Consider the following 25,388-nt stretch of genomic DNA (forward strand, 5'->3'; position numbering starts at 1 on the left):
ACAGAGTTGGACGTGACTGAAGTGACTTAGCAGCAGCAGCAGCAGCAAGTGCTGATAAGACAAAGAAGCCCTCTTATTATCAAAATTTTAACTTACCAGCTTCCATAAATACAAATGAAGATGTCCCCCAGAGCAAGGACATCTCAACTCCATGTCCACCACAGATGGAAGGGTGATCACTGTCCAAAGACGATACTATGTACTTGTTGGGAGTGGCTGGGAAAGCGGAAAGAACTTAAACCTGTTCCCCAGTAAAGGAGTTTCTGTAATCGTGCCATGATGACATTGCATTTTAAAGCAATCATTCTACCACTTGTTTAAAGAAAGAATATACTTCTGAGTTTATATATAAATAAAGTATTTTTATAAAGATCAGATAAAACTGGTAAAAGTGGTTGTCTTTGGAAAGGGGAAATTGGTGACTGGGGCATGAAGTTGGGAGAGATTACTTTCATTTTTTGTGTCTTTTTAACATTATACTCTTTTCATCTGTTATCTGTTCAAAACTGATTTTTAAAAGAAATCTCAACCAGCTACATTAACCCTAGGCATTAGTGTAAGATTCCATTTCAAGCCTTCTTTGAAAAAAAAGGATCTACAAGCCACTTTCTGCAAGAAATGATTTTGTTTCAAAGACTAGGATCTTTGAAACATCATCTACCACATTAAATACCTTCAATATTCCCTTAGGAAGTAATTAATAGCTTGCTCCTTTTTAGAAAACCTGGATTTCCCTCAAGTTTTAGAAGTTGACTATTTTGAACCATAAAGACGGATGGAAATGTCCTTCGTTTAGCCATTTCTATCTCATTAAAATGGAATAATTTTTAAAATGAGAGTCATTTCCTAGGCAGGTTGATAGGGAGTCTAGGGGTCCCCAAGGAGAGAGGGGTCTGGAATTCTCAAGGAGGAAAAAAGGACAAACTTTTTTTCTTTCTCCACATTCCTTAGGATTATATACCAATAATGTATCCTGCCTAAGGACAGTCTTTGGATTCAACCTTCTGTTATTTTAAAATGTTAATTATGGGAGTATACCTGGTCTTTACAAGGATGTATCTTGCCTGAGGACAGTGTTATCTTAAAATGTAAATTATGGGAGTAGGTCGGAGGAGGTCTTTACAACCTCCAGACATTCTTTGGATTATATAACCTCATTATTAACACTAGCAAGCGGGTACTCTTTCTGCCCCCTTCTGATGCCTATGTCAGAAGCTTTCTCTATCTCCTTTATACTTTAATAAAACTTTACTACACAAAAGCTCTGAGCGATCAATCCTCGTCTCTGGCCCCGGATTGAATTCTTCTCCTCCGGGGGCCAAGAATCCCGGTGTATTCGCGTGATTCAACAACAACCTTTCATCTTGGGGGCTTGTCCGGGATCCTTCAGGACAAGGTAAGGATGCTTGGAGCTTTAGTTCTTTGTTCTCTTAGCGAACACGTTTTCTGCTATGCTTTACTAACTCTACCGTGTGCTTGTGTGAATGAATGGCATGCCCTGCGTGAAACAAGTAAGGAGCTCTGCTCTGCGGTTCCACGGTGATCTCATAGGGCTTATGGCAGAAACCTGTCGGGGCGTTATACCGACCTGCCAATGCCAAGAGGCACCCAATGTCTCCTTCAGGAACCGACCAGAAATGGGCAAAGCGTGTAGACCGAACTCTCCTTTCTCGGTCAAACTTTTCGGTCTCTTTGACCATTTCATAACTCCTTGGGAATTAGAAGTACTAACCTAATCTATCGGATCATAGACTTTCAAGGGACTTGTGATCTATACTGTTATTGTATACTGTGGCTTAGGTCCCAAACTTGGATTCCTAGTCAAGAAAGTGTCTAGCCTCGCTAGGAATCGAAAGTTCGGAAGCTAGATGGAGCTCTAGCTCCCAGAACATCTCTGAGGTTAAAGGTTACTCAGATTGGGACTGCGATGGGTTTTTTTTCTTTGGTAATGCCAGCTCTTAGTGGATCAGAAGAGGCTGTTATACTGGTGTGGTGATGCTTGAAAAGAATATCTCAGTTTTATGTTCGCGTCGGTCTTATTGTGGTCAGGAAATACTCAGGGTCGTGCACAGGCACTCAGGTGACAAATGTTTCCCCTAGTAGTCTTAGCTTGGGAGGCATTCCGGAAGGTTACTCTGATTCACCCGGGGTGACATCAGAGGCAAGCAAGGTTAAGGGTGAAGAGCTGGACGTCAAGTAGGGATGCTATCAAGTCTACCCCTGGTACATCCCCACCCCATCTCGGTGGTAGAACCGGGAGGGACGAGTACGGCACCTGCGTCGGTAAGGGACAGACTAAATCCAACCAGGAAGGAAAAGCTTTTGGTGTAACGTCTGTCTACACCCCCATCTAGAGCAGGGAGGGACGCCTCGGGTAGAAAAAATGGCGCTGGTCGCTGTTTTTCTCTCTTACAGATGGGAGCTAACAATTCCAGCCTCACTCCTTTGAACTGTATCCTAAAAAACTGGGATAGATTTGATCCCCAGGACTTAAAGAAGACACACCTGGTCTTCCTATGTGATACTGCATGGCCACAGTATCCATTGGAGGATGGCAAACGGTGGCCAGTTGGAGGGTCTCTTAAGTATAATACTGTTCTACAATTAGACCGGTTCTGTAAGGAACAAGGAAAATGGGTAGAAGTAGCATATGTGTTGCCCTTTTTCTCTCTGCGAAATATGCCAGACTTATGTCCTAAGGGTACAGATTTGGGCGTGAAATCTTCAGCTCCCTCCTGTCCTCTTACTTTGCCCCCGTACCTGGGACTCCAAACTGGGATTCAAACTGCCCACATGGAGGTCCAAACAACAACCTTTCATCTTGGGGGCTCGTCCGGGATACCATTTCACACCAGTCAGAATGGCTGCGATCCAAAAGTCTACAAATAATAAATGCTGGAGAGGGTGTGGAGAAAAGGGAACCCTCTTACACTGTTGGTGGGAATGCAAACTAGTACAGCCACTATGGAGAACAGTGTGGAGATTCCTTAAAAAACTGGAAATAGAACTGCCTTATGATCCAGCAATCCCACTGCTGGGCATACACACTGAGGAAACCAGAAGGGAAAGAGACACGTGTACCCCAATGTTCATCGCAGCACTGTTTATAATAGCCAGGACATGGAAGCAACCTAGTTGTCCATCAGCAGATGAATGGATAAGAAAGCTGTGGTACATATACACAATGGAGTATTACTCAGCCATTAAAAAGAATACATTTGAATCAGTTCTAATGAGGTGGATGAAACTGGAGCCTATTATACAGAGTGAAGTAAGCCAGAAGGAAAAACATAAATACAGTATACTAATGCATATATATGGAATTTAGAAAGATGGTAACAATAACCCGGTGTATGAGACAGCAAAAGAGACACTGATGTATAGAACAGTCTTATGGACTCTGTGGGAGAGGGAGAGGGTGGGAAGATTTGGGAGAATGACATTGAAACATGTAAAATATCATGTAAGAAACGAGTTGCCAGTCCAGGTTCGATGCACAATACTGGATGCTTGGGGCTAGTGCACTGGGACGACCCAGCAGGATGGTATGGGGAGGGAGGAGGGAGGAGGGTCTAGGATGGGCAACACATGTATACCTGTGGCGGATTCATTTTGATATTTGGCAAAACTAATACAATTATGTAAAGTTTAAAAATAAAATAAAATTAAAAAAAAATTTAAAAAAAATCAAGCTAATTGCAATAATTCAGAAAACAAGATTTTAACCACTGCCTTTGTGCTTTTAATAAATTCTTAATATTATGATTCCTATTGATAGGCTCTTTTATTCAGAGGCCACAAGTTGAAAAAGAGTAAACACATTCCAATTCTCATGCTTTTGACAAAATTCACCCATAGTTCTAGTGACGTGCTCACTTGGTTATATGTTACCGCATCATCATCTCTTTAATGAGAGCAAATGCAGCCAGAAGGCTTTCCTCGTGGCTCAACGGTAAAGAGTACTAGGTGTAGAAGATGCGCTGGAAAAGGAAATGACAACCCACTCCAGTACTCCTGCCTGAGAAATCCTATGGATAGAGGAGCCTGGCAGGTTACAGTCCATGGGGTCACAAAAGAGTCAGACCAGACTTGGTGACTAAGCAACAGCATGCAGCCTGAAAGAACCAGGGCTTCCCGTGCTTAAGCTCAAAAAAACAATCTTGAATATCAAAGACAGACTGCATCAGTGAAATGTGGCACATCCTAACAGGATGAGAGAAGTCACTGGAACTAAAACATAAGTATGCTCGTAGAGCATGAAAAGAGCCAAATCTCTCTAAGGGGCAAAAAGGCCCTTCTGACGTCGGTTGAAAAGGGCTTAGCAAAGGAGAAAGTTATAGCAGGGGCTCCGACAATACAAATAAAAAGCTGAGGCTCTCCCCTTTACCCCCACCCATTAAAAAGCCACCCACAAAGGTTCTGTTTCAAACTTGAATGCCAATCAGAGGTGAGGGTGTCACTTACACAAGCCACATGCATCCATACTGCACAGCTTCCTAATCCTATCTACTTCCCAGGGCTGAGACAGATACGATATGTGAAAATACTAGATAACTTTTACAAATAGCAATGTTCTGTTATCATCATTAATGATCACAAAGCAGTTCAGTTCAGTACACAGCAATGTAGTTGACTATTTCTAAGCTCATACTGATCCAGGACTTAGTGAGTTCTTGAATGATGCCTGGCAAAAAGTTGGACTTAACCAAATACTTCATGATGGCTGGGGACATAATGAACAAATAAATGGAAGGGATGAAGGAAGGACAAAAAGCAGGTCTGAATGAATGAATGACCAAAGTCTATGAGAGACTACATAGAATAAAATAGATGTTCTAACATGCCAAAACAATTTTTGAAACCTCTTAGATGTCAAAACTCAAGAATATACATTACACAGGTGATCCATTCATTTTCCATGAGCATGACCTCATTTGAGGAATTCTGACAGTCTTGTGACAAGTGAGCGCACATGAAGTGGCTCGTCCTCTCCAATGTCTAGGAAGGTCATTTACCTAAAATTAAACCTGTCTTTGTCCTTCAAATTCATCCCAGTGGGCCCTGTAAGTCTGGGTCATCTGCCTCCTCTGGAGGTTTGTCCAGATAAACAAAAGCCATCTTTACTTTCAGAAACAGCCTAAATAGTGCTCAAACCCAGGTTTGCCCACAAACTTAAGTCAATTTTCAGAGAATTTTACTTTACTTGGACTTCTGATTAGCTAAAGATAAATGTTCTTTCTGAAGATGAGAGCAAAAGTTTTTAACATCATAAGTTTTCAAGATCAGAGGTTGAAAACATAGATATGGTTAACCCATTCCCCAATCCCAATTTTTTTTTTTTTTTTTTACGTTTCACACTATTATCTCCAGAGATTCATACATAACTTCATTATGCTGGGAAGTCCCCCTGGATCTGCTCAAGCTAGACATGGAATAAAAAAAAAATGACGTCTAAAAGACACGGACTACACTTCTAAGCACTGATATAAATAACACCTGAGATTTTTACACCGAATGGATTTCAAAGGGATAGAAATGTGTCCTGGGGGAGACCCCATTCTGATGAATGAAGATAAGCTTATTCTAAAGCCAAATTGTTCTGTACTTTCTATTCACTTTCACTTTAACTTATATAGCTTTACTCAGTCCTTAAAAAGGTATTAATGAATATTTCCAGTTTCACAATCATGCTGCATAATACCCTCACTGTGTGAAGAATTAAGGTGGAAATGCTAAAGTAGAAGAGAAAACCAAAAGCATTCCCAATTCCTAACTTCAATGTCAAGCCCACTTCTGCTAAACATTAACAGTGAGATGTAAAGAAAGACATTTGTCAAGACAGAGATGCTCACTATATCCTAGTCAGCCAGGACATTACAAATCTCTAATTCACACTTCATGGAGAAAGAAAATCAATCATGGCAAGTGGGATATTCTGTAAATGGGGTTTTTTTTTAATGTTCCAAATTACAGCAGCATGTGGCACTGACCTCTTCCCAGGTGTTCACATGAGTCTCATAATGGGAATCTGCACACTCCATCAAAAGGCAATCATTCCTAGAAGTCATCAGCATTTTAGAGCCAACAGGAAGGTTTTCCCTGAAGTTCAATTGGCAGTATTTCTCAGCTAGATCAGCCTCTTAAGCCCAGGGATCTTTTCAAAGGAGGAATCACATTGAAAGTAAACCCAGCTACTTCCCATTCCATTTTTTACCAGATTCTTTTATCACTTACGCTTCTCATTACTTAGAGACAGCAGCTGGACTAGTGTCAGAAAGTAAAGATGAAAAATAAGGCAATAAAAACAAATTGCCCATAATCTCACCTCCCAGATACAACCGTTGTTCACACTTTGGTGAATCTCCGAGACTTTTTCATACATGTTGTATTAGCTAGGAGAGGATGAGATGGTTGGACAGCATCACCGATGCAATGGACATGAGTTTGAGTAGGCTCCGGGAGTTGTTGATGGACAGGGAAGCCTGGTGTGCTTCAGTCCATGGAGTTCCAAAGAGTTGGACATGACTGAGCAACTGAACTAATGCTTCATATAACTGCTTCCCACACCCCTCACTTACTGTTACATGATGAACATTTTCTCTTAACAACCACATTACACATAAGGTTTAAAAACAAACCAGAAATTGAACTCTGAAGAAAAAGACACTCCTTATAGGGCACAAGTGGGATTACAGAAAGCTGTGAAATGCTGACCTACCAGTAAAATGGTCAAACAAATTATCTGATATCTTTAAAGGCAATTCAAAAATAATAGCTGTTAATATTTTAAATGACTTTTTATATTACAGAAGTTTACATGCTTCAAAACAGATATGCTTACAGCAGGTTTCCGTTTTTAATCAAACTGAGATCCAACTAGTCCATCCTAAAGGAAATCAGTCCTGAATATTCACTGGAAGAACTGATGCTGAAGCTGAAAATCGAATACTTTGGCCACCTGATGCAAATAACTGACTCACTGGAAAAGACCCTGATGCTGGGAAAGATTGAAGGCAGGAGGAGAAGGGGACAACAGAGGATGGGATAGTTGGATAGCATCACTGACTAAATGGACATGAGTTTGAGTAAGTTCTGGGAGTTAGTGATGGACAGGGAAGCCTGGCCTGCTGCAGTCCATGGGGTTGCAAAGAGTCAGACGTGACTGAGTGACTTAACTGAACTGAGGTATCATTCTTAAGTACCAGTATCTCTGGTACCAGTATATTCTCTCTTTCTTATATTAAATTCCATATAGCAAACTTAATTCTTACTATGGAGTTAAACAGCTCAGAAACATTTTAAAGAGCTCAGTTTTTTCTACTGCAGAAAAATAAACTCTGTAAATGTAGAAGTTAACCTGGACAGACCAGTAAATCATTTATATGCATACATGTGCTATGTGTGTATATACATATACATATATATACAACTATATAGAAGTACTGCACATAGGATGTGTGTTTATAAATAAATATAACATCAAATCACCTGGGTAATGGATATTTGCAGCCAATCTCTGATGCCTAGTAAATGACTTCTATGGTAATGTGCCCCAGATTATCTCATCTACACTTGGAAAGACCAAGACCCAAAAGCAAAACTTATTCTTCTACTGGGAAAAATAATAGTGAAGTATCCTAGAGGCAAATAAAATTCTTAAATTAACTGAAATCTTGAATTATCCTTTCTGCCCTTTGAAATTAATATAGTATTAATTATAAATGAAGAACAAGGGTATATAAAATGTGTAACAAAATAATCACAGAATTTATATACCATACATTCATCAGATATATGTTATACACACACACATCTAGAGACATACATACAGTTTTTTCAAACCATAGTTACATTCTCTAATGAATATTTCTCAAAAGAATATATTTTACAGTTTGGGGTGACATGGCATATATTTATAAATAAGAATCAAAAACGTTTACAATAAAATTCATAAAAGACTTCATAGATTCCTGCATATTTCTGAAATGTTCAAATACAAACTTATGTTAACACTTAGGTACTTACGCTCCATGAAATAGGGCCCAGGCTCAATTCTCCATACAATTTGTCCTTTTTGTGTTCCAGTCACACCCCTGTTTTTAGAATCCCAGAAGTTGGCTGGAGAATTCTCATCTGGAAAAACCAAATGAATACTTTTAAGCTTATAATTTAACTTCTTTGTCTTTCCTTAGCTCAAACATGTAGTACGAGTTCTAAAATAAATGGAAAAAAGTAAAGAGGGAAATATTAATGAACACTATTGTTAATGACGGTTGGTTATTTAAGATGGCAGAGTAGAAGGACATGAGCTCATCTTCTCCTGTGAGAACTCCAAAATTACAACTCACTGGTGAACAATCGTCAATAGGAGAATGTTGGACCCCACCAAAAAAAAATATACCCTACATCCAAGGGCAAAGGAGAAGCCCAAGCAAAATGGTAGGAGGAATGAAACTGTGTTTAGAATCAAACCCCATACCCAACAGAAATGCTCAGAGAACTCAAACTAAAATCTTGTGCACACCAGGAGACTCCACAGAGACTGAGCCAGACCTGTCTTTGAGTGTTTGAGTGTCTCCTGTGGCGCTATGGGTCAGCAGTGCATCACAGGGTACTGGAATGCAAAAGTAGGAAATCAAGAGATACCTGGAGTAACAGGCAAATCTGGCCTTGAAGTACAGAATGAAGCAGGACAAAGGCTAACAGAGTTTTGCTAAGAGAACGCACTGGTCTTAACAAACACCCTCTTCCAACAACACAACAGAAGACTCTGCACATGGACATTACCAGATGGTCAATACCAAAATTCTTTGCAGGCAAAGATAGAGAAGCTCTATACAGTCAGAAAAAACAAGACTGGGAGCTGACTGTGGCTCAGATCATGAACTCCTTATTGACAAATTCAAACTTAAATTGAAGAAAGTAGGGAAAACCACTAGACCATTCAGGTATGACCTAAATCAAATCCCTTACAATTTGACAGTGGACGTGACAAACAGATTCAAGGGATTAGATCTGATAACACAGTGCCTGAAGAACTATGGACGGAGGTTCATGACATTGTACAGGAGACAGTGATCAAGACCATCCCCAAGGGAAAAAAAAAATGCAAAAAGGCAAAATGGCTGTCTGAGGAGGCCTTACAAAGAGCTGAGAAAAGAAAAGAAGCTAAGACAAAGGAGAAAAGGAAAGATATAAACATCTGAATGCGGAGTTCCAAAGAACAGCAAGGAGAGATAAGAAAGCCTTCCTCAGCGATCAATGCAAAGAAATAGAGGAAAGCAATAGAATGGGAAAGACTAGACATCTCTTCAAGAAAATTAGAGATACCAAGGGAACATTTCATGCAAAGATGGGCTCGATAAAGGACAGAAATGGTATGGACCTAACAAAAGCAGAAGATATTAACAAGAGATGGCAAGAATGCACAGAAGAACTATACAAAAAAGATCTTCAAGACCCAGATAATCACAATGGTGTGATCACTCACCTAGACATCCAGGAATGTGAAGTCAAGCGGGCCTTAGGAAGCATCACTATGAACAAAGCTAGTGGAGGTGATGGAATTCCAGTTGAGCTATTTCAAATCCTGAAAGATGATGCTGTGAACATGTCACACTCAATCTGCCAGCAAATTTGGAAAACTCAGCAGTGGCCAAAGGACTGGAAAGATCAGTTTTCATTCCAATCCCAAAGAAATGCAAGGCCAAAGAAGGTTCAAACTACCACACAATTGCACTCATCTCACATGCTAGCAAAGGAATGCTCAAATCCTCAAAGCCAGGCGTCAACAGTACGTGAACCTTGAATTTCCAGATATTCAAGCTGGATTTAGAAAAAGCAGAGGAACTAGAGATCAAATTGCCAACATCCGTTGGATCATAAAAAAGCAAGAGAGTTCCAGAAAAATATCTACCTCTGCTTTATTGACTATGGCAAAGCCTTTGACTGTGTGGATCACAACAAACTGTGGAAAATTCTTCAAGAGATGGGAATACCAGACCACCTGACCTGCCTCCTGAGAAATCTATACGCAGGTCAAGAAGCAACACTTAGAACTGGACATGGAACAACAGACTGGTTCCAAATCAGGAAAGGAGTATCAAGGCTATTTATTGTCATTCTGCTTACTTAACTTCTATGCAGAGTACATCATGAGAAATGCCGGGCTGGATGAAGCACAAGCTGGAATCAAGATTGCCAGGAGAAATATCAGTAACCTCAGATATGCAGATGATACCACCCTTATGGAAGAAAGCAAAGAAGAACAAAAGAGCCTCTTGATGGAAGTGAAAGAGGAGACTGAAAAAGCTGGCTTAAAACTCAACATTCAGAAAACGAAGATCATGGCATCCGGTCTCATCACTTCATGGGAAATAGATGGGGAAACAGTGGAAACAGTGTCAGACTTTATTTTTCTGGGCTTCAAAATCACTGCAGATGGTGACTGCAGCCATGAAATTAAAAGACACTTACTCCTTAGAAGGAAAGTTATGACCAACCTAGACAGTATATTAAAAAGCAGAGACATTACTTTGCCAACAAAGGTCCATCTAGTCAAAGCTATTGTTTTTCCGATAGTCATGTACGGATGTGAGAGTTGGACCATAAAGAAGGCTGAGCTCTGAAGAATTGATGGTTTCCCACTGTGGTGTTGGAGAAGACTCTTGAGAGTCCCTTGGACTGCAAGGAGATCAAACCAGTCAATCCTAAAGGAAATCAGTCGTGAATATTCATTGGAAGGACTGATGGTGGAGCTGAAACTCCAATACTTTGGACAACTGATGCGAAGAACTGATTCATGGAAAAATCCCTAATGCTGGACAAGATTGAAAGCGGGAGGAAAAGCAGATGACAAAGGATGAGATGTTTCAATGGTATCACCAACTCGATGGACGTGAGTTTGAGTGAGCTCCAGGAGTTGGTGATGGCAGGGAAGCCTGGCGTGCTGCAGTCCATGGGGTCACAAAGAGTAGGACACAACTGAGTGACTGAACTGAACTGATTCATAATGACTTATTTAATGACTTGCATTTACAAGGGAGAACTAGGGAGAAGAGTGGGCAGGTGGAAAGTAAATGGCTGTCTGGGCTTAGCCAGGTTGGTCACTAAAGTGCCAAAAGACAAAACTGCAAAGAACAAAGAGTATGATTGTTCATCAACCAGCAATGAGATGACACACAAAAAGAGATTGGATGAGCTCCTGTCTATAAAATTTTATATTAAAAAGAAAAAGATGAAGAGCTAAGCTGATAGAATACAAGAGAATCAAGATGGGGTTAAGAGAGGGGATATTAAGCTAGGAAACTGAGTCAAGACACAGCACAGGTTTGCCATGGATAGTGTTTAGGAAATACCAAGCAAGTCAGCACGTTGGCTGAGATAATTGTTCACAATGGTCAGCAGTGGGTTACCTTGACACAACATAAGAAAAGGAAAGAGGAAGAAGGACAGAAAGGACAGATCCAAAGAAAAGGCCTGAAAGCAGCATTGTCTCTAAGCTCTCTGACTTCATGGCACTAAGAAAATGGTCATATTTGTAGGATACACCAGGGTACATGAAAGAGACATTGACCACGTTAAGTTGACGGCAGGGGTACTCTGGCTGCCCCAGGCTCTGCCCCACCATGAAGGCAGAAGGGATTCACGTTCTTTAACTTGCTCACATCACACTAGTTTGAAGCTCAGTCCTAAGGTCCTGGAATAGGAAATGAAACTAAGAATGTGACAAAGAGACCATTCAGAGTTTTACAGGTACACAAGTGTGTGCGCAGAGACACTGGCTCTTAAAGTCAGATGCACCTCATTTTCATCCCCAAACCTCTTTCCTAGGAGGGAAGATTAGGCATACACTTTAACTGAGAGCTGAAATTAAGCAGACAGGGTGAAGTCAGTGATCCACTAAAACAGGAAAAGTAGAAAACAGGTTCAAAGTCCAATGCATAGTCCTGAGAATAAAAACCTCAATTCTTAAGAGCATAAAAGAAACAGAAGGTGGTCCACGGGAGGGGTCAGATAATCCAGCTCTGAGGGATTTCTGTCTGTGGTTTCCCTTGGAGCCCACTGGTTTTATGACATTGAGAAGTCGAAGAGGTCTGGGAGGAGTGGTCCTTTCTGCTGTCTGTACTCAACACAGTATAAGTCAAAGATTCTTTACGGTGAAAGGCCAAGAAGCAGTGTTACCTCCTTTCAGAAAAACAACACAAGGCAATCCACTCCATTCCATCACAGAAATACAACCACACTGATATTTAGAAGGCACTCAAGTATCACCTAAAACTGATTTGAAAGATGGCATGTGGCTCCTCGGGGCAGATGCTGCTCACTGCCTCTCCCTTGAGCCTCTTCTTTGTCAACTGAACCCCAATTCTGTCCAAGGTAACAATGTACCCAGTTAAAATAGTTACCCTTAAATGCAGCTAAGGGTGGCATGTGGCCAGTGCATGTGGGTTGAATTCTACTGGGTGGGACTTCTGGGGGAGCTATTATTATTAAGATTGATAAGAGGACACTCAATAATCTTTTTGCTCTCCCCTCCCACCTCCTCTCTCCTTAGATGAGAGCCACAAGCTAAGGATGACAGAGGAAGAAGCTAGAAACATCCATGATGATCCTTTGAACCCTGAATGGCCCTCAGACTTCTTGCTACTGAGGCAAAAATAAATTCCTAGTTATTTAAGCCCCTGTGGTTGGGTTTCTGTCATTTGTGGCCGAACAAAATTCCTAACAGACACAATTACCATCCTAAAAGTCATTCAGTGATTTAGACCCATGAGGCCTGACTTGAACCAGAATCACTGAGACTGTATCACTTCTCCAGTTTAGACAACAAAGGTAGCTTCTTCTCTAAAACATACTTTAATGGGCAAAGTTGCTTGCATAGGAACAGAGACTCTCATGTTTTCACAAACAGATGTATTGTACTAGCTGTTGGTCACATGGAAGGCTTCAGGAAGCTGGACCCTGAGGGGAGCAGAACACAGGCACAGGGAGTAGAAGGTGTCCGTCCAACTGTTCAAAATGCCAGACAGCCATGCACATGAGAAGTTTTCTGAAAATACTGTTGTGTCAGTTTCCTCTTGAGGCCTCAGGAAAGACAGGCAACAACAAATCTCATTTTAGGATCACAATGATAAAATGCAACTTCCACAAAATTATACGTCTTAAAGTGTGACCTCACCGTAAGAGGGTTGTCACTTCTACTATTACTAAACTTTTTCTCCCAAGCCATCAGTTAAGCCAAACCAAGTATACACTTCTGACATATTAACCCTAGGGAGATGGAGCACTGAAGAGCAGAAACAGAGGGGAGGGTGGGGGTAATGAGATGAGAATTATCATAAGAGGACTTATCTCCACACAGAAGTGATTCCTGGGGCTTGACACAACCCTTTACATGTTCCCTGGAGGAGAATCGTGTCAGAGAACCAGTGCCAGCATCTCCTGTTCCAAAAAGAGCCACTAGTAACTTTTTCTTTGCCTATTATATTCACTTCGAGGTAGAAATACTGCACTGCATGAATATCCTCCCTTGGTCTCAGAAGTCAGAAATAAGGGAGAACAAGTTATGGGTGCTTCCTCCTCAGACCCTTAACCAAGAAAGAGACCTAGAGTAAGGTGTTCAAATCACCTACCAGCTCATGGGTTAGCATAAACCATATATCTCTGACTTTAGCTCCTATCGTTGGTTTATAGGCAATATGGATGACTCAATTTGGTTAAATTTATGGTATTTAAAGAAATAAAGGCTAGTCTCTGGAAGCAAAATGTTGAAAAGGTACCGTGATCATTCAGACTCATAAGGAACTCAAACGTCCCATATATGATGGGAAACGAATCAGAATTAGGATGAAAAGGCCCAGAGCAGATGCTTGATGGGTCTGCTCTTTTCTTTTAAGCCCCAAATGTCATAGTGAGAAACAATCCTGTAAACCTTCATGGGGAAGGTCTTATTCCCACCATGCATAGTGTCTGTCACGTAGGAGTTACCCAAGTTGGTTAATATTCTGGCTATTCTACATGGAAAATTTTCTCTGATGAGATTATATTTCTGATAATTCATCATCCCTGACAGACAGTAGCACTCTTGACATTGAGTGACAGTTACTCTTAACTGAAGATATAAAATTCCTAGAAATAAACCAGTGTAGGGTCACAGAGTAGGGTCACAGTATTTTACAGTAGTGTTCACAACCTCCACGGCTCCAGCTCCCACTGCCATGAGACAGCAGAACTCTGGCCAGCCTGGTGGCACCATTCTAAAAACTAAATAGATGACTCATCCTTTGTCTTTGTTTCAAGAACACTGATTTTAATTTGTCCTTCAGACTAAAACTTTTTAAAAGTTTTAAAAGTCGGTTTTAAAGTTGGTAAACACCTTCAATTAGGTTGCAATCCGTTCTCACCTAGCCAAAGAACACCTTCTTAGTGACTGTGGTTCTCTGCTCAGATCTGCTTTTCATGGATATTTGAGGACAGAATATTTTTTCCCAGATTGTGTAACTTGTTTTTCTTTACCCTCATTTAACATCTATTTTAGGCAATTTAATCTTTCTTAAATGCCTCTACTCCAAAGAAGAAAAATAATTGAATATAAAATACTATACCAAAGAAAGGGTTCTAAATTCCCTAGATGTTATCATATAGATATAACATATGCATCTATTTCTTCCATTAATTCAACAAAGATTCTGAGAGATCAAATAAATGTCATTGCTCTTTAAACTCAATTATCAATTGTTCTGTTTATACTTGGCCACTTCCCTTCCCCATTTCTCTTAAGAACTGTGTACATCTGTCCTCATATCCTCTAATTTTTACCCTATGACTTAGAGCAAGGTACCGTGCATTCTACAACATCCAGAACATATGATATGAGCCCCCATCTCTCTGGTTTCTCCATCTCCCTACTGTCATCTTTTCTGTACCCATATCTTATTTCTTGCCCAGAGTTCTAGGCAATAATGGTTGTGCCCTTGACTCAAACACTTCTATCAGCACCTTCTCTCACCTTGACCATTAGATTCTTCCTCCCAACTTAGAAACACCTCAGCCTCCATGAGGTATATTTTCCTGCTTTTGCTCCTTGCCCCTTTTCTCATTCACATTCTTATTTTCCTTCCTACCAAGATTAAAGTGTCTGTTACAGTTACAAATGAAGTTTATATTCTTGGAGTGTATATTCTAGATATTTAGGTAACTTTCTAGCTGGAATATAATCATAAAAACATTGGAGATGTTTAATGCATGTACTTAAATATTCTTCTCTAAATGGTTTGGCAGAGTTTATATAAAGCTTGCCTACTCATGTCTCTTACATATTCTTTGTTCTCTTATAAATCTAGTTGGCAGTACATTTTCTCTAAATATATAGGCATAGCGCACACCCCAAAAGCCCTAAAATCCTTCTAATAAAATTTTCATACCTATTTGTGAATATTGTGGGATCATAATCAAGAAAATTCTTAAAAATCTTTACTCTTGCCTTATTTTAGCAATCCATGATATTTCCCAACTGATTTCATTTACTGTTTTTTTAAAATTACAGTTAGCCCTTCAACAAAGGCAGAGGAACCAGAGATCAAATTGCCAACATCCAATGGATCATCAAAAAAGTAACAGAGTTCCAGAAAAACATCAATTTCTGCTTTATTGACTATGCCAAAGCCTTTGAATGTGTGGATCGCAATAAACTGTGGGAAATTATGAAAGAGTGGGGAAACCAGACCACCTGACCTGCCTCTTGAGAAACCTGTATGCAGGTCAGGAAGCAAGAGTAAGAATTGGACATGGAACAACAGACTGGTTCCAAACAGGAAAAGGAGTATGTCAAGGCTATATATTGTCACCCTGCTTATTTACCTTATATGCAGAGTACATCATGAGAAATGCTGGGCTAGAAGAAGCACAAGCTGGAATCAAGATTGCTGGGAGAAATATCAATAACCTCAGATACGCAGATGATACCACCCTTATGGCAGAAAGTGAAGAAGAACTAAAGAGCCTCTTGATGAAGGTGAAAGAGGACAGTGAAAAAGTTGGCTTAAAGCTCAACATTCAGAAAACGAAGATCATGGCATCTGGTCCCATCACTTCATGGGAAATAGATGGGGAAACAGTGGAAACAGTGGCAGACTTTATTTTTCTGGGCTTCAAAATCACTGCAGATGGTGACTGCAGCCATGAAATTAAAAGATGCTTACTCCTTGGAAGGAAAGTTATAACCAACCTAGACAGCATATTGAAAAGCAGAGACATTACTTGTCAACAAAGGTCCATCTAGTCAAGGCTATGGTTTTTCCTGTGGTCATGTATGGATGTGAGAGTTGGACTATAAAGAAAGCTGAGCGCTGAAGAATTGAAGCTTTTGAACTGTGGTGTTGGAGAAGACTCTTGAGAGTCCCTTGGACTGCAAGGAGATCCAACCAGTCTATCCTCAAGGAGATCAGTCCTGAATATTCATTGGAAGGACTTATGCTGAAGCTGAAACTCCAATACTTTGGCTACCTCATGTGAAGAGCTGACATATTTGAAAAGCCCCTGATGCTGGGAAAGATTGAGGGCAGGAGGAGAAGGGGATGACAGAGGATGAGATGGTTGGATGGCATCACCGACTCAGTGGACATGGGTTTGGGTGAACTCCGGGAGTTGGTGATGGACAGGGAGGCCTGGCGTGCTGCGGTTCATGGGGTCACAAAGAGTCAGACACGACTGAGCGACTGAACTGGAACTTCAACAAAAGCAGGGGTTAGGCAAACTGCCCCTCTCTGCAGTCAAAAATCAACCTATAGTCAGCTCTCTGCATATTCAATGGGTTCCTCCTTATCCACAGGTAGTTTCACATCCACAATTTCAACCAACCATGGATCGTGTAGAACTACAGTATTTATACGGAAAAAAATCGAGTATTAGTAGACCTGAGTAATTCAAACCCATGTTGTTCAAAGATCAGCTGTACTCTTTAGGGCTACCCCAGTTAATTTTGTTTTTAATACTAGAACTACTTATATTAAGTCTGCTTCTCCAAGGGAAAAACAAAGTATTTGGACCCAGGAATAAAGGAGCAGGCATATAAGATTACACTACACAAAACTCTCTTTCACTAATTATAGAGTACAGTAGCTCAGAGAACTTTCTCAGATTTGGTTAATTAGATGAGAAACTGTCTCTTTCCCTTAATGAAAACCACATGGTTTTACCTTGTCTTAAACAAAATCTCTATATAAGCTGATTTACCAACATCTCCTACACATTTGCTTCCCAAGTGTCTCAGTGGTAAAGAACCCACCTGCCTATGCAGGAGCCACAGGAGACGTGGGTTCAACCCTGGGTTGGGAAGATCCCCAGAGGAGGAAATGGTAACCCATTCCAGTATTCTTGCCTGGAAAATGCCATGGACAGAGGAATCTGGCAGGCTACAGTCGACGGGGTTGCCAGAGTCGGACATGACTGAGCATGCCTGCACCTTCCTCTTCAGCTAACTGATCCTCCAGGGCAAGGATTGCCTAACTCCATGGCTCACAATGAATACTGTGGGATTCTCCAAAACACAGATTTCTAGTTAGTAGGTTTGAGTCAGGATGCAGGAATCTGAATTTTAGCAAACACCTCATTCAGTTGATTCTGATACAATACTACAAAAATACCTCACGTGGAAAAAACTTGTTCCATGGTAATCTCCAGGGAAACTGAGCAGTCACATCTGCCATGCACATCTCATTAATCACTTCCCTCTCATTTGTCAGTTTGTTCCATCCTCCTTTCTTTCCTTCCTTCCCTTGAATGGTTTTTGTTGACCGACTACTATGAAAGCCAATACCCCATCTCCTGCCATAAGGAGATGGCAGCGTAGTAGGAAAAGACTGGCATTTAAGGTACAACGCAATACTAAAACTGCTAGGATAGAGGCGTGCATACTTTGTAAAGTATTAAAGGAGAACCAAAGAGGAATGATCAGCATTCCCTGTGACTGTGTATAATGAATATGGTGCTGGTCTATCAAGTTTGAAACGTCTTTGGGAGATGAATATGGAGCTATACTTTCGGAGATCTACACATTTAAGCTAGTCATTAAGGTATTTCAATCCGTTTCTCCTTTCTTCCTTGGAAAGGAAGGTTAATTATATTTATTAATTTACTATATGATTGTAAAGATTAATTTTAAAAAATAAATTCTTTTAAAATGCCACTGAGACCTAAAATAACATAAGCATAAAGTCTTTCATGCACCAAACTCTTCCTTCCCCATAATATTTCACACAGAGAGATAGTGTGAAAGTAATCTTTTAAAGATTAATTTTTTCTATATGATTTTTGGATTCCAGAAAATGTCCTATGAATAGGTTTTGAAGATAATAAAAATATATATAGGTGAGATGACCAGACATATCAAACATATCCAAATATAATTTGGATTTGAAAATGTTTCTATGTCTATATTAATATTTCTAAAACCTCCATACAGTACTGGAGATAAAACAGGAACAAAAAAAAGTATTCAAAGTCCTCACATTTCTATCAGCCAATCTAGGGGAATTGAAAAAAGATGAGAAATTTTGTGAGAAAGATGCCATATGACAGACTGTGCCAGAGATGAAAAATGATGCTTACAAATTTTCTTCTGCTCCAAAGCAATTGCTCCCTATATTTTCTCATAAAATGTCATAAACATCTAAATTAATGTAAAATTACTTTGGGATACAAATTGAATATCCCTACATCCTAGATAAGATCATAAAGGAGCCTCAATTTATTCTAGCTACACTCAGAAATTAGATGCCTTGTCTAGGATTTGGGATTTAGAAAGCAATCCTAAACTATTAATACAATTTGAAACAAAATGATCATTCTAGACCTGGGCAAAAACACACCTTCACAGGGGCTGTGTGACTGTTAAAACTCTGCAAATTTACCTGCAAGTGCTAGGCAAGTTATGTGAGAGGAAAACTCTGATAATGACTGAGATTTGAACTAAGCTGCAGGGAAGGGGTGACTCTACCACTGACTATACCAAAGAGAGCACCAGTCTTATTAAGCGCTATGAGAATTCCCTAACAAACTGCCTCATGAATGGGCACACTTTACATTTGTTTTTAACCCGATGTCCCTAGATTCCCAATTCTGTACACTAACACCCTCTCTGAGTGGGGAAAAAAGAAAAAAGAGTGTGTATATCAGACATATTTAGAGACTGCAATGATGATACCATGTTATCAAATGAGAATGTCCCCACTGGTGACTGTGGCTTTGGAACTACCTGAATGGCATTTTTCTCAGAGAGACCAGAAAGTTTTGCTGATTATAATGTGCTGGAGATGAGAGAAAAAGACAGTAGCACATTACAGGACAGAAAAAGCAACAGGGGCTGAGAAGATACGTTTACAGGAGGGAAAGGTCTGCCCTTGGGGATGTTTGCACTGAAGTCCGTGTCTCATTGCCTGCAAGGGAACAAGGGAGCATTTGGCATGGGGATGGGGGAGTGGAGTGGGGTGCATATACTGATTCAATGCCATACACACCCACAGTATGAGAGAAGTGTGTTATTGTTGTCTCTACAGGAGGCCTCACCAGGAGTGGTAGAGCTCAATCCAAATTACGTGTTTCAATAGATCCATGCTGGGTGACATAATTTATAACCAAGTCCTAAACCATACCCCTGAGGTCTCCTCAACATTCAGACCTCCATACATGCTGGGCAGAGGCTGGAGGCCCTGCTAAGCAACTTCCTATATAAAATACCTGATCCTAAACTAGTCAGTTAAACCCTCATTTTGACAAGGAAGGAGTGAGGGAACCACCAACAGATCAGTGAGAAGAAATACTTGGACTCATTTCAGTAAATACCTCCCAAGAGTTTCAGTCAGAGAGGGTTTATAGAAGAATTCATTTTAAACACAGGCATCCCAGGTGGTGTAGTGGTTAAAGACTCGCCTGCCAAAGCAGGACACACAGGAGACACAGGTTCAATCCCTGGGTGAGGAAGATCCCCTGGAGGAGGAAATGGCAACCCACTCCAGTATTCTTGCCTGGAGAATCCCATGGACAGGGGAGCCTGGCAGGCTACAGTCCATGGGATCGCAAAGAGTCAGACACACGTGCCTGCATAATGTTTACATGTAAAAAATGGATCCCTATTTCTTTCAGAGTAAAATTCAAAGTCTTTACAGAGGTGAACAGTGTCCTACAGGACTTGGCAGCCCCGGTCTCCACCCCTCAAAAAATTACAGCTCTGAGTTCATCTTTCCCTACTCTGCCCCTGTACCCACTCTATCCACTCCAGCCACAATGGACTCCCTGATAGTGAAGGGGATCCAAGTACACCATGCCAAAATATGTCACTGAGCTAAAAGTAACTAGCTTTCTGCTCTCTTCTTTAAATCTAAAAGCAAGACCCAATTTTTCATCTCTAAAGTCTTCCTCTTCCATACTAGAAAGAGTAAAATGACTCAATCACTACTCACCAAAGGAGAAGGAACTAGCTTCAGTCTGCATAACAAACCTTCCTAAAAACCCTTATCTGCCAGTAGTTCCCCCCATATATTTACCTTCCCACAATTTACCACTCCTAGAAGCCAACTCCTACTCCCTTTGTCTAGTTACGTCTCCACAATTTATTGCCCTTTGTTAAAGTAGCATATAAGCCCAAGTTTAATCACTCTTTCTGGTCTTCATGTACAAGAAGGCTTCGTGTAAGTAGAAATAAAAATTTTAACAGTTATTAAAATTTGTGTATCCTTTTTCCTCTTAATCTGTCTTCTGTCAGTCTAATTTGCAGGCCTGGTAGCCAAACCTAAGAGAATAGAGGAACATTTTTTTTTCCTCCTCTGCAGTATCCTCAAAGTTCTGTTCAGGATTCTGCCTCAGGATCTATTTGTCTGAAACTTTCCGCCCATATATCCATATGGATCAGTCCTCTCCTTAAATCATTTTTCTTTTTTGCTTGCACATAACCATCTCAATGAAATCTACCCTGACTGCCTCTAGCATTCCTGGAGTATCTTACCCTACTCAATTTCCTTTCCAAAACCCTATCACTATCTAACACAGTATATAATCTATATATTTGTATACTGTCTTCCTCTCCAAGAGGTAAACCCCACGAGGTCAAGAACTTTTGTCTATTCTGTTTACTGATGTATATTAAGTAACTGGAACAATATCTGGCACATAGTAGGTGCTCATATTTAGTTGAGTAAGAGATGTCTTCATATATTCTTTTAATTATGATGCTATAGCATTAAGTGAATATCAGTATTATACTGTTAAAATATACAAAGGAGGAAAAAAATTCTCACCAAGGAATGCATAAAACCTTTTTTAAAGAGATCTATGTCTTTTTCAAAATAGAGAAAACCAAGGACAATATTGCTAAGTTCTATTCCACTAACTTAACAAGATCAATTTACTTAAACTCTCAATCTATATAACTATAATTTTGTATTAATTCAATCACAGTGATATGCCTAGTTGACATTCAACTCTGTTTATATCTTACAGGCTGTCACACCAATGCACAAAAAGATGAATTAGCTTTCCTCAGAACACATGATCAATTTCTCACAAAGGTCTTTGAAACATATTAAACAAGATTTTTTCCTGATGAAGACTTTCAGAGCATTTCTAAATTAAGATTTATCTTTTTCCTCAGCTGAATGTTTTTCTATAGGAAACTCAAATTCCTTGATAATACATCAAATGGAAAAATCACTAAAAGTTTACTTACATCAAATACTCTATTTTATTTGGCTATTATAAAAATTTATAATAAATATCATTGTGAAAAAAATATGCAATTTGTAATAGTTTTAGTCAATTTCATGTTAGAAATATAAGCAGGAATTAGGCACTCTGTAAAATTTGAGACTTAAAAATGAAGTATACACTGCTGTCAGTACATAATTTTCCCTAACAGTTTGCATGGCTATATTTCCTCCAGCAATTATACTTTTACAATGAGAATGTAAGCCTAAACTCCTTTAAAGGGTCAAGCATGGTCAGCATATGGTATCTTGGTAAACACCTTGGCACAAGATCCACTTTAGGAATATTATGTAACAATGACACTGAAAAACCACAATTCCCTTCCTGGTACCAAAGCTTACAGGTTAAAACAAAACTTCCTATTATTAAAGAACTTTCATGAGAAATAGTAGGTAAATGATATTTTTCTAAAGGTCCATAATTTGAGGCAAAACTATGACAGGCTAACAAAAGTTAGAAGGGAGACTTTAAGGCCTAAAAACAGAAAGAAAACAATTACAGAAGTGATGGTGGAAATGAAATTCAAAATTAATTCAACACATATTTACTGAAAGAAAGCTGAACACCGAAGAATTGATGCTTTTGAACTGTTGTGTGGGAGAAGACTCTTGAGAGTCCCTTGGACTGCAAGGAGATCCAACCAGTCCATCCTAAAGGAGATCAGTCCTGGGTGTTCACTGGAGGGACTGATGTTGAAGCTGAAACTCCAATACTTTGGCCACCTGATCCAGAGAGCTGACTCATTTGAAAGTACCCTGATGCTGAGAAAGATTGAGGGCCAGAAGAGAAGGGGACAACGGAGGATGAGATGGTTGGATGGCATCACCAACTCAATGGACATGGGTTTGGGTGGACTTCAGGAGTTAGTGATGGACAAGGAGGCTTGGCGTGCTGCAGTTCATGGGGTCGCAAAGAGTTGGACTTGACTGAGCTACTGAACCAAACTGAACTGATATTTACTGAGAAAACCCTCTCTGGCAGGCCATATTCTAAGTGACAGGCATTTGAGGGGGAATAGGAGAGTCAAAGTCCCTGTCCTTGTGGAGACTTTGGTCCAGTGGGGAAAGCGATGAATAATCAAACACAAAATAATGTGCATGCCAGGTAGTATAGTAGATATAATGTAAAGTCAGGTGGTGGTAACATGACTTAAAGAAATACAGCCAGGGAGCAGGAGGGGAGTGAGGTTGGTGGAAGAATACTATTTTCCATTGGCTGTTGAGGGAAACATTTGAACAGGGCCATGAATGAAGTGAGAATGTTTTCAACTGGGAGATTTGCAACAAAGGAAAATCCAAGCACCCTGACACAGGACAAGCCCTCCACGTTCCCAGGAACAATAAAGCGAAGCAGAGTGAATGATGAAGCAGAGAGTAGGAGAAGATGAGCTGGGAGAGGTGGGCAGGGCCAGCTTGCAGACATGGATAGTAATAAACACTAGAGAGTTTACCTTGCACTGGGCATTGTTCTACTGTGTTGCCTTATTAACTCATTGCAACCTCTAACAATCCTTTGAGGTATCATTATGAGATTTTTAATAATAGGGAAACTAAGGCACAAAGAAGTTAAGAAATGCATTACAAATCCCAAAACTAGTATGTGCAGCGCGAACCCAGGCTATCTTGCTCCAGAAGCCACACTTCTCAATGCTATGCCACACCATCTATCTAGACCACAGTGAAGAGTCTGGATTTCACTTGGAGGATAATGGAAAGTCACTGGAGAATTCAAAGCAGGAAAGTGACATGATCTGCATCTAATAAAAAAAAATCCTTTGGCTGCAGTGTACAGAGTACATTGTACAAGGATAGAGAGGATGGTGCACCATGATGTTTTAGGCCCAGGCCCAGCACAAGCCTTGGAGCCATAACCTAAACATGACCTTCCTCCCATCGCCATCTTTCCTGTGCAGACAGAGCCACCGAAGCTATAAATATCCACCCTTAGAGCACAAGGCTCTGAACCAATTCCAGGCTCTTCAATCCAGTGACCCTGGGAGGTGACTCATCTGCCTCTAAACTCTCTCCAAGCCCAACCATCACCCTCACTAAGTTCACCATTCTCCTCCTTCCCCCTTCTTTATTCAAACAACTCCTGAAAATCCAACTATCCCCACATTCAACCTTAATCAACAAATACAGAAAGTTCTGATTCTCCATTACTTAGTAATTCAACAAAATCCTTAATGCAGCATATTTAATATGTCACTAGCAGTTAGTCCACAAGGACCCTCTATTCACCAATAGAAGTATGTTTTTTTTTGTTTTTAGGTACATACCATTTATTACAGGTGCAATGAAAGTACTATACTGCGTGATAACCATGTTACCAGGCTGTGGCTGCTAGGTGATGCTAAGATCCTAGAACTTCATAAAATAGCAGACCTAAGTTTAAAGTCCATTTTTCCCATTTACTGTATGACCTTGGGCAAGTCTTAAAACTGCAAATACTCCATTTCTTTCTTCCATAAAATGATATTAGCACTCCTAGCTCAGAACTCTATAGGGAGGACATATGTATAGAATGTGAAAATGGTATATACTAGGAGCCACATGTCTAGGTTTCTAAATCTATTTCATCCTTTTTAAAAAGAGCTATGTCTTTAATACTCAGAAAGCACAATTTCCCAACTTTATTTAGTTTTAACTTTTTAAATATATTTCCTTTAAAGAAACTATTTTATTCTGATTTTTCAAAAATACAATTAAAGCAAAAAAGCATACTTATTTATATGTTTTTGGAAATTTTTCTTTCTTAGGCAAAGGATGCCAAATGATCAGGCAGCAACAGTACAGTGATATTAATAGCACATTATGCCACGTACTAAGCCATGTAGCACATTCTCCCACATAGAGTATCTGCCTAGTTCTTGGAGAGAGGGTCGCTCAAAGCTGAAAGCTCTTTCAATGAGCTTTAAGCCTGGATTTAAAAAAAGTCAGGTAGGGACTTCCCTGGTGGTCCAGTGGCTAAGACTCTGTACTCTCAATGCAAGGGGTCCATGTTTGGTCTCTGATCAGGGAACTAGCTCCCACAGGCTATACCTAAAAGACCCAGCACAGCCAATTAAGTATTAAAAAAAGGAAAGAAAGAAAGAAACGGGCAGAGGCACCCTCATCTCCATACACAATAAATCCAAGACTGAATACAGTTCCAACTTAGGAATCTCTGTCACCCACTGTGTGCCTAAAAAGTCACCAGAAATCGCACTATTTTGACTACATATCCTCCTTTTCTTTCCTCTGATTATTTTTTATGAATACACTAAGCTCTCACTCATAGATAATTCCTTCTAATACTAAAAGAAGTTTAAAAGCAACCTCTAAATCCTTCAGGATGTCTCTTTTACACTGGATATGATAACTGAAGATCCTGGGAAATATACCATCATAAAATATAATGTTTAGTACCAAACCATCCTTTGGTCCAGGGTGAATTACTACTTTGATCTTAAGAAGCTCAGTAAAAAGAACTTATAATAAGGACTGGAAAGTGTAATAGATAACTTTATTTAAAGAAGGCTATTGCCCTTACCGAAGTGAACCAGATACTTGTCGGAGTTAATCCAAACGAGTTCTGAAAATATAAATCAGGAACATGTGGGAGCAATCTTTCTGGAACAGTTACTGCTA

The 25,388-nt window shown here is 40.0% G+C and overlaps 1 protein-coding gene across 5 annotated transcripts in view; it reads right to left on the reverse strand.

The window, feature by feature from the left end:
• Positions 1–25,388, reverse strand: part of HECW2 (HECT, C2 and WW domain containing E3 ubiquitin protein ligase 2) — a 435,976-nt gene that overhangs the window by 156,767 nt on the left and 253,821 nt on the right. For all 5 annotated transcript variants that reach the window (XM_010860869.1, XM_010860871.1, XM_010860870.1 and 2 more), the window contains one exon: positions 8,026–8,133. In XM_010860869.1, coding sequence (XP_010859171.1) covers positions 8,026–8,133 — 108 coding nt within the window. The remainder of the gene's footprint in view (positions 1–8,025; positions 8,134–25,388) is intronic.

The sequence above is a fragment of the Bison bison genome, unplaced genomic scaffold (genome assembly GCF_000754665.1).
Source record: "Bison bison bison isolate TAMUID 2011002044 unplaced genomic scaffold, Bison_UMD1.0 scf7180017864471, whole genome shotgun sequence".
Lineage (NCBI taxonomy): Eukaryota > Metazoa > Chordata > Mammalia > Artiodactyla > Bovidae > Bison > Bison bison.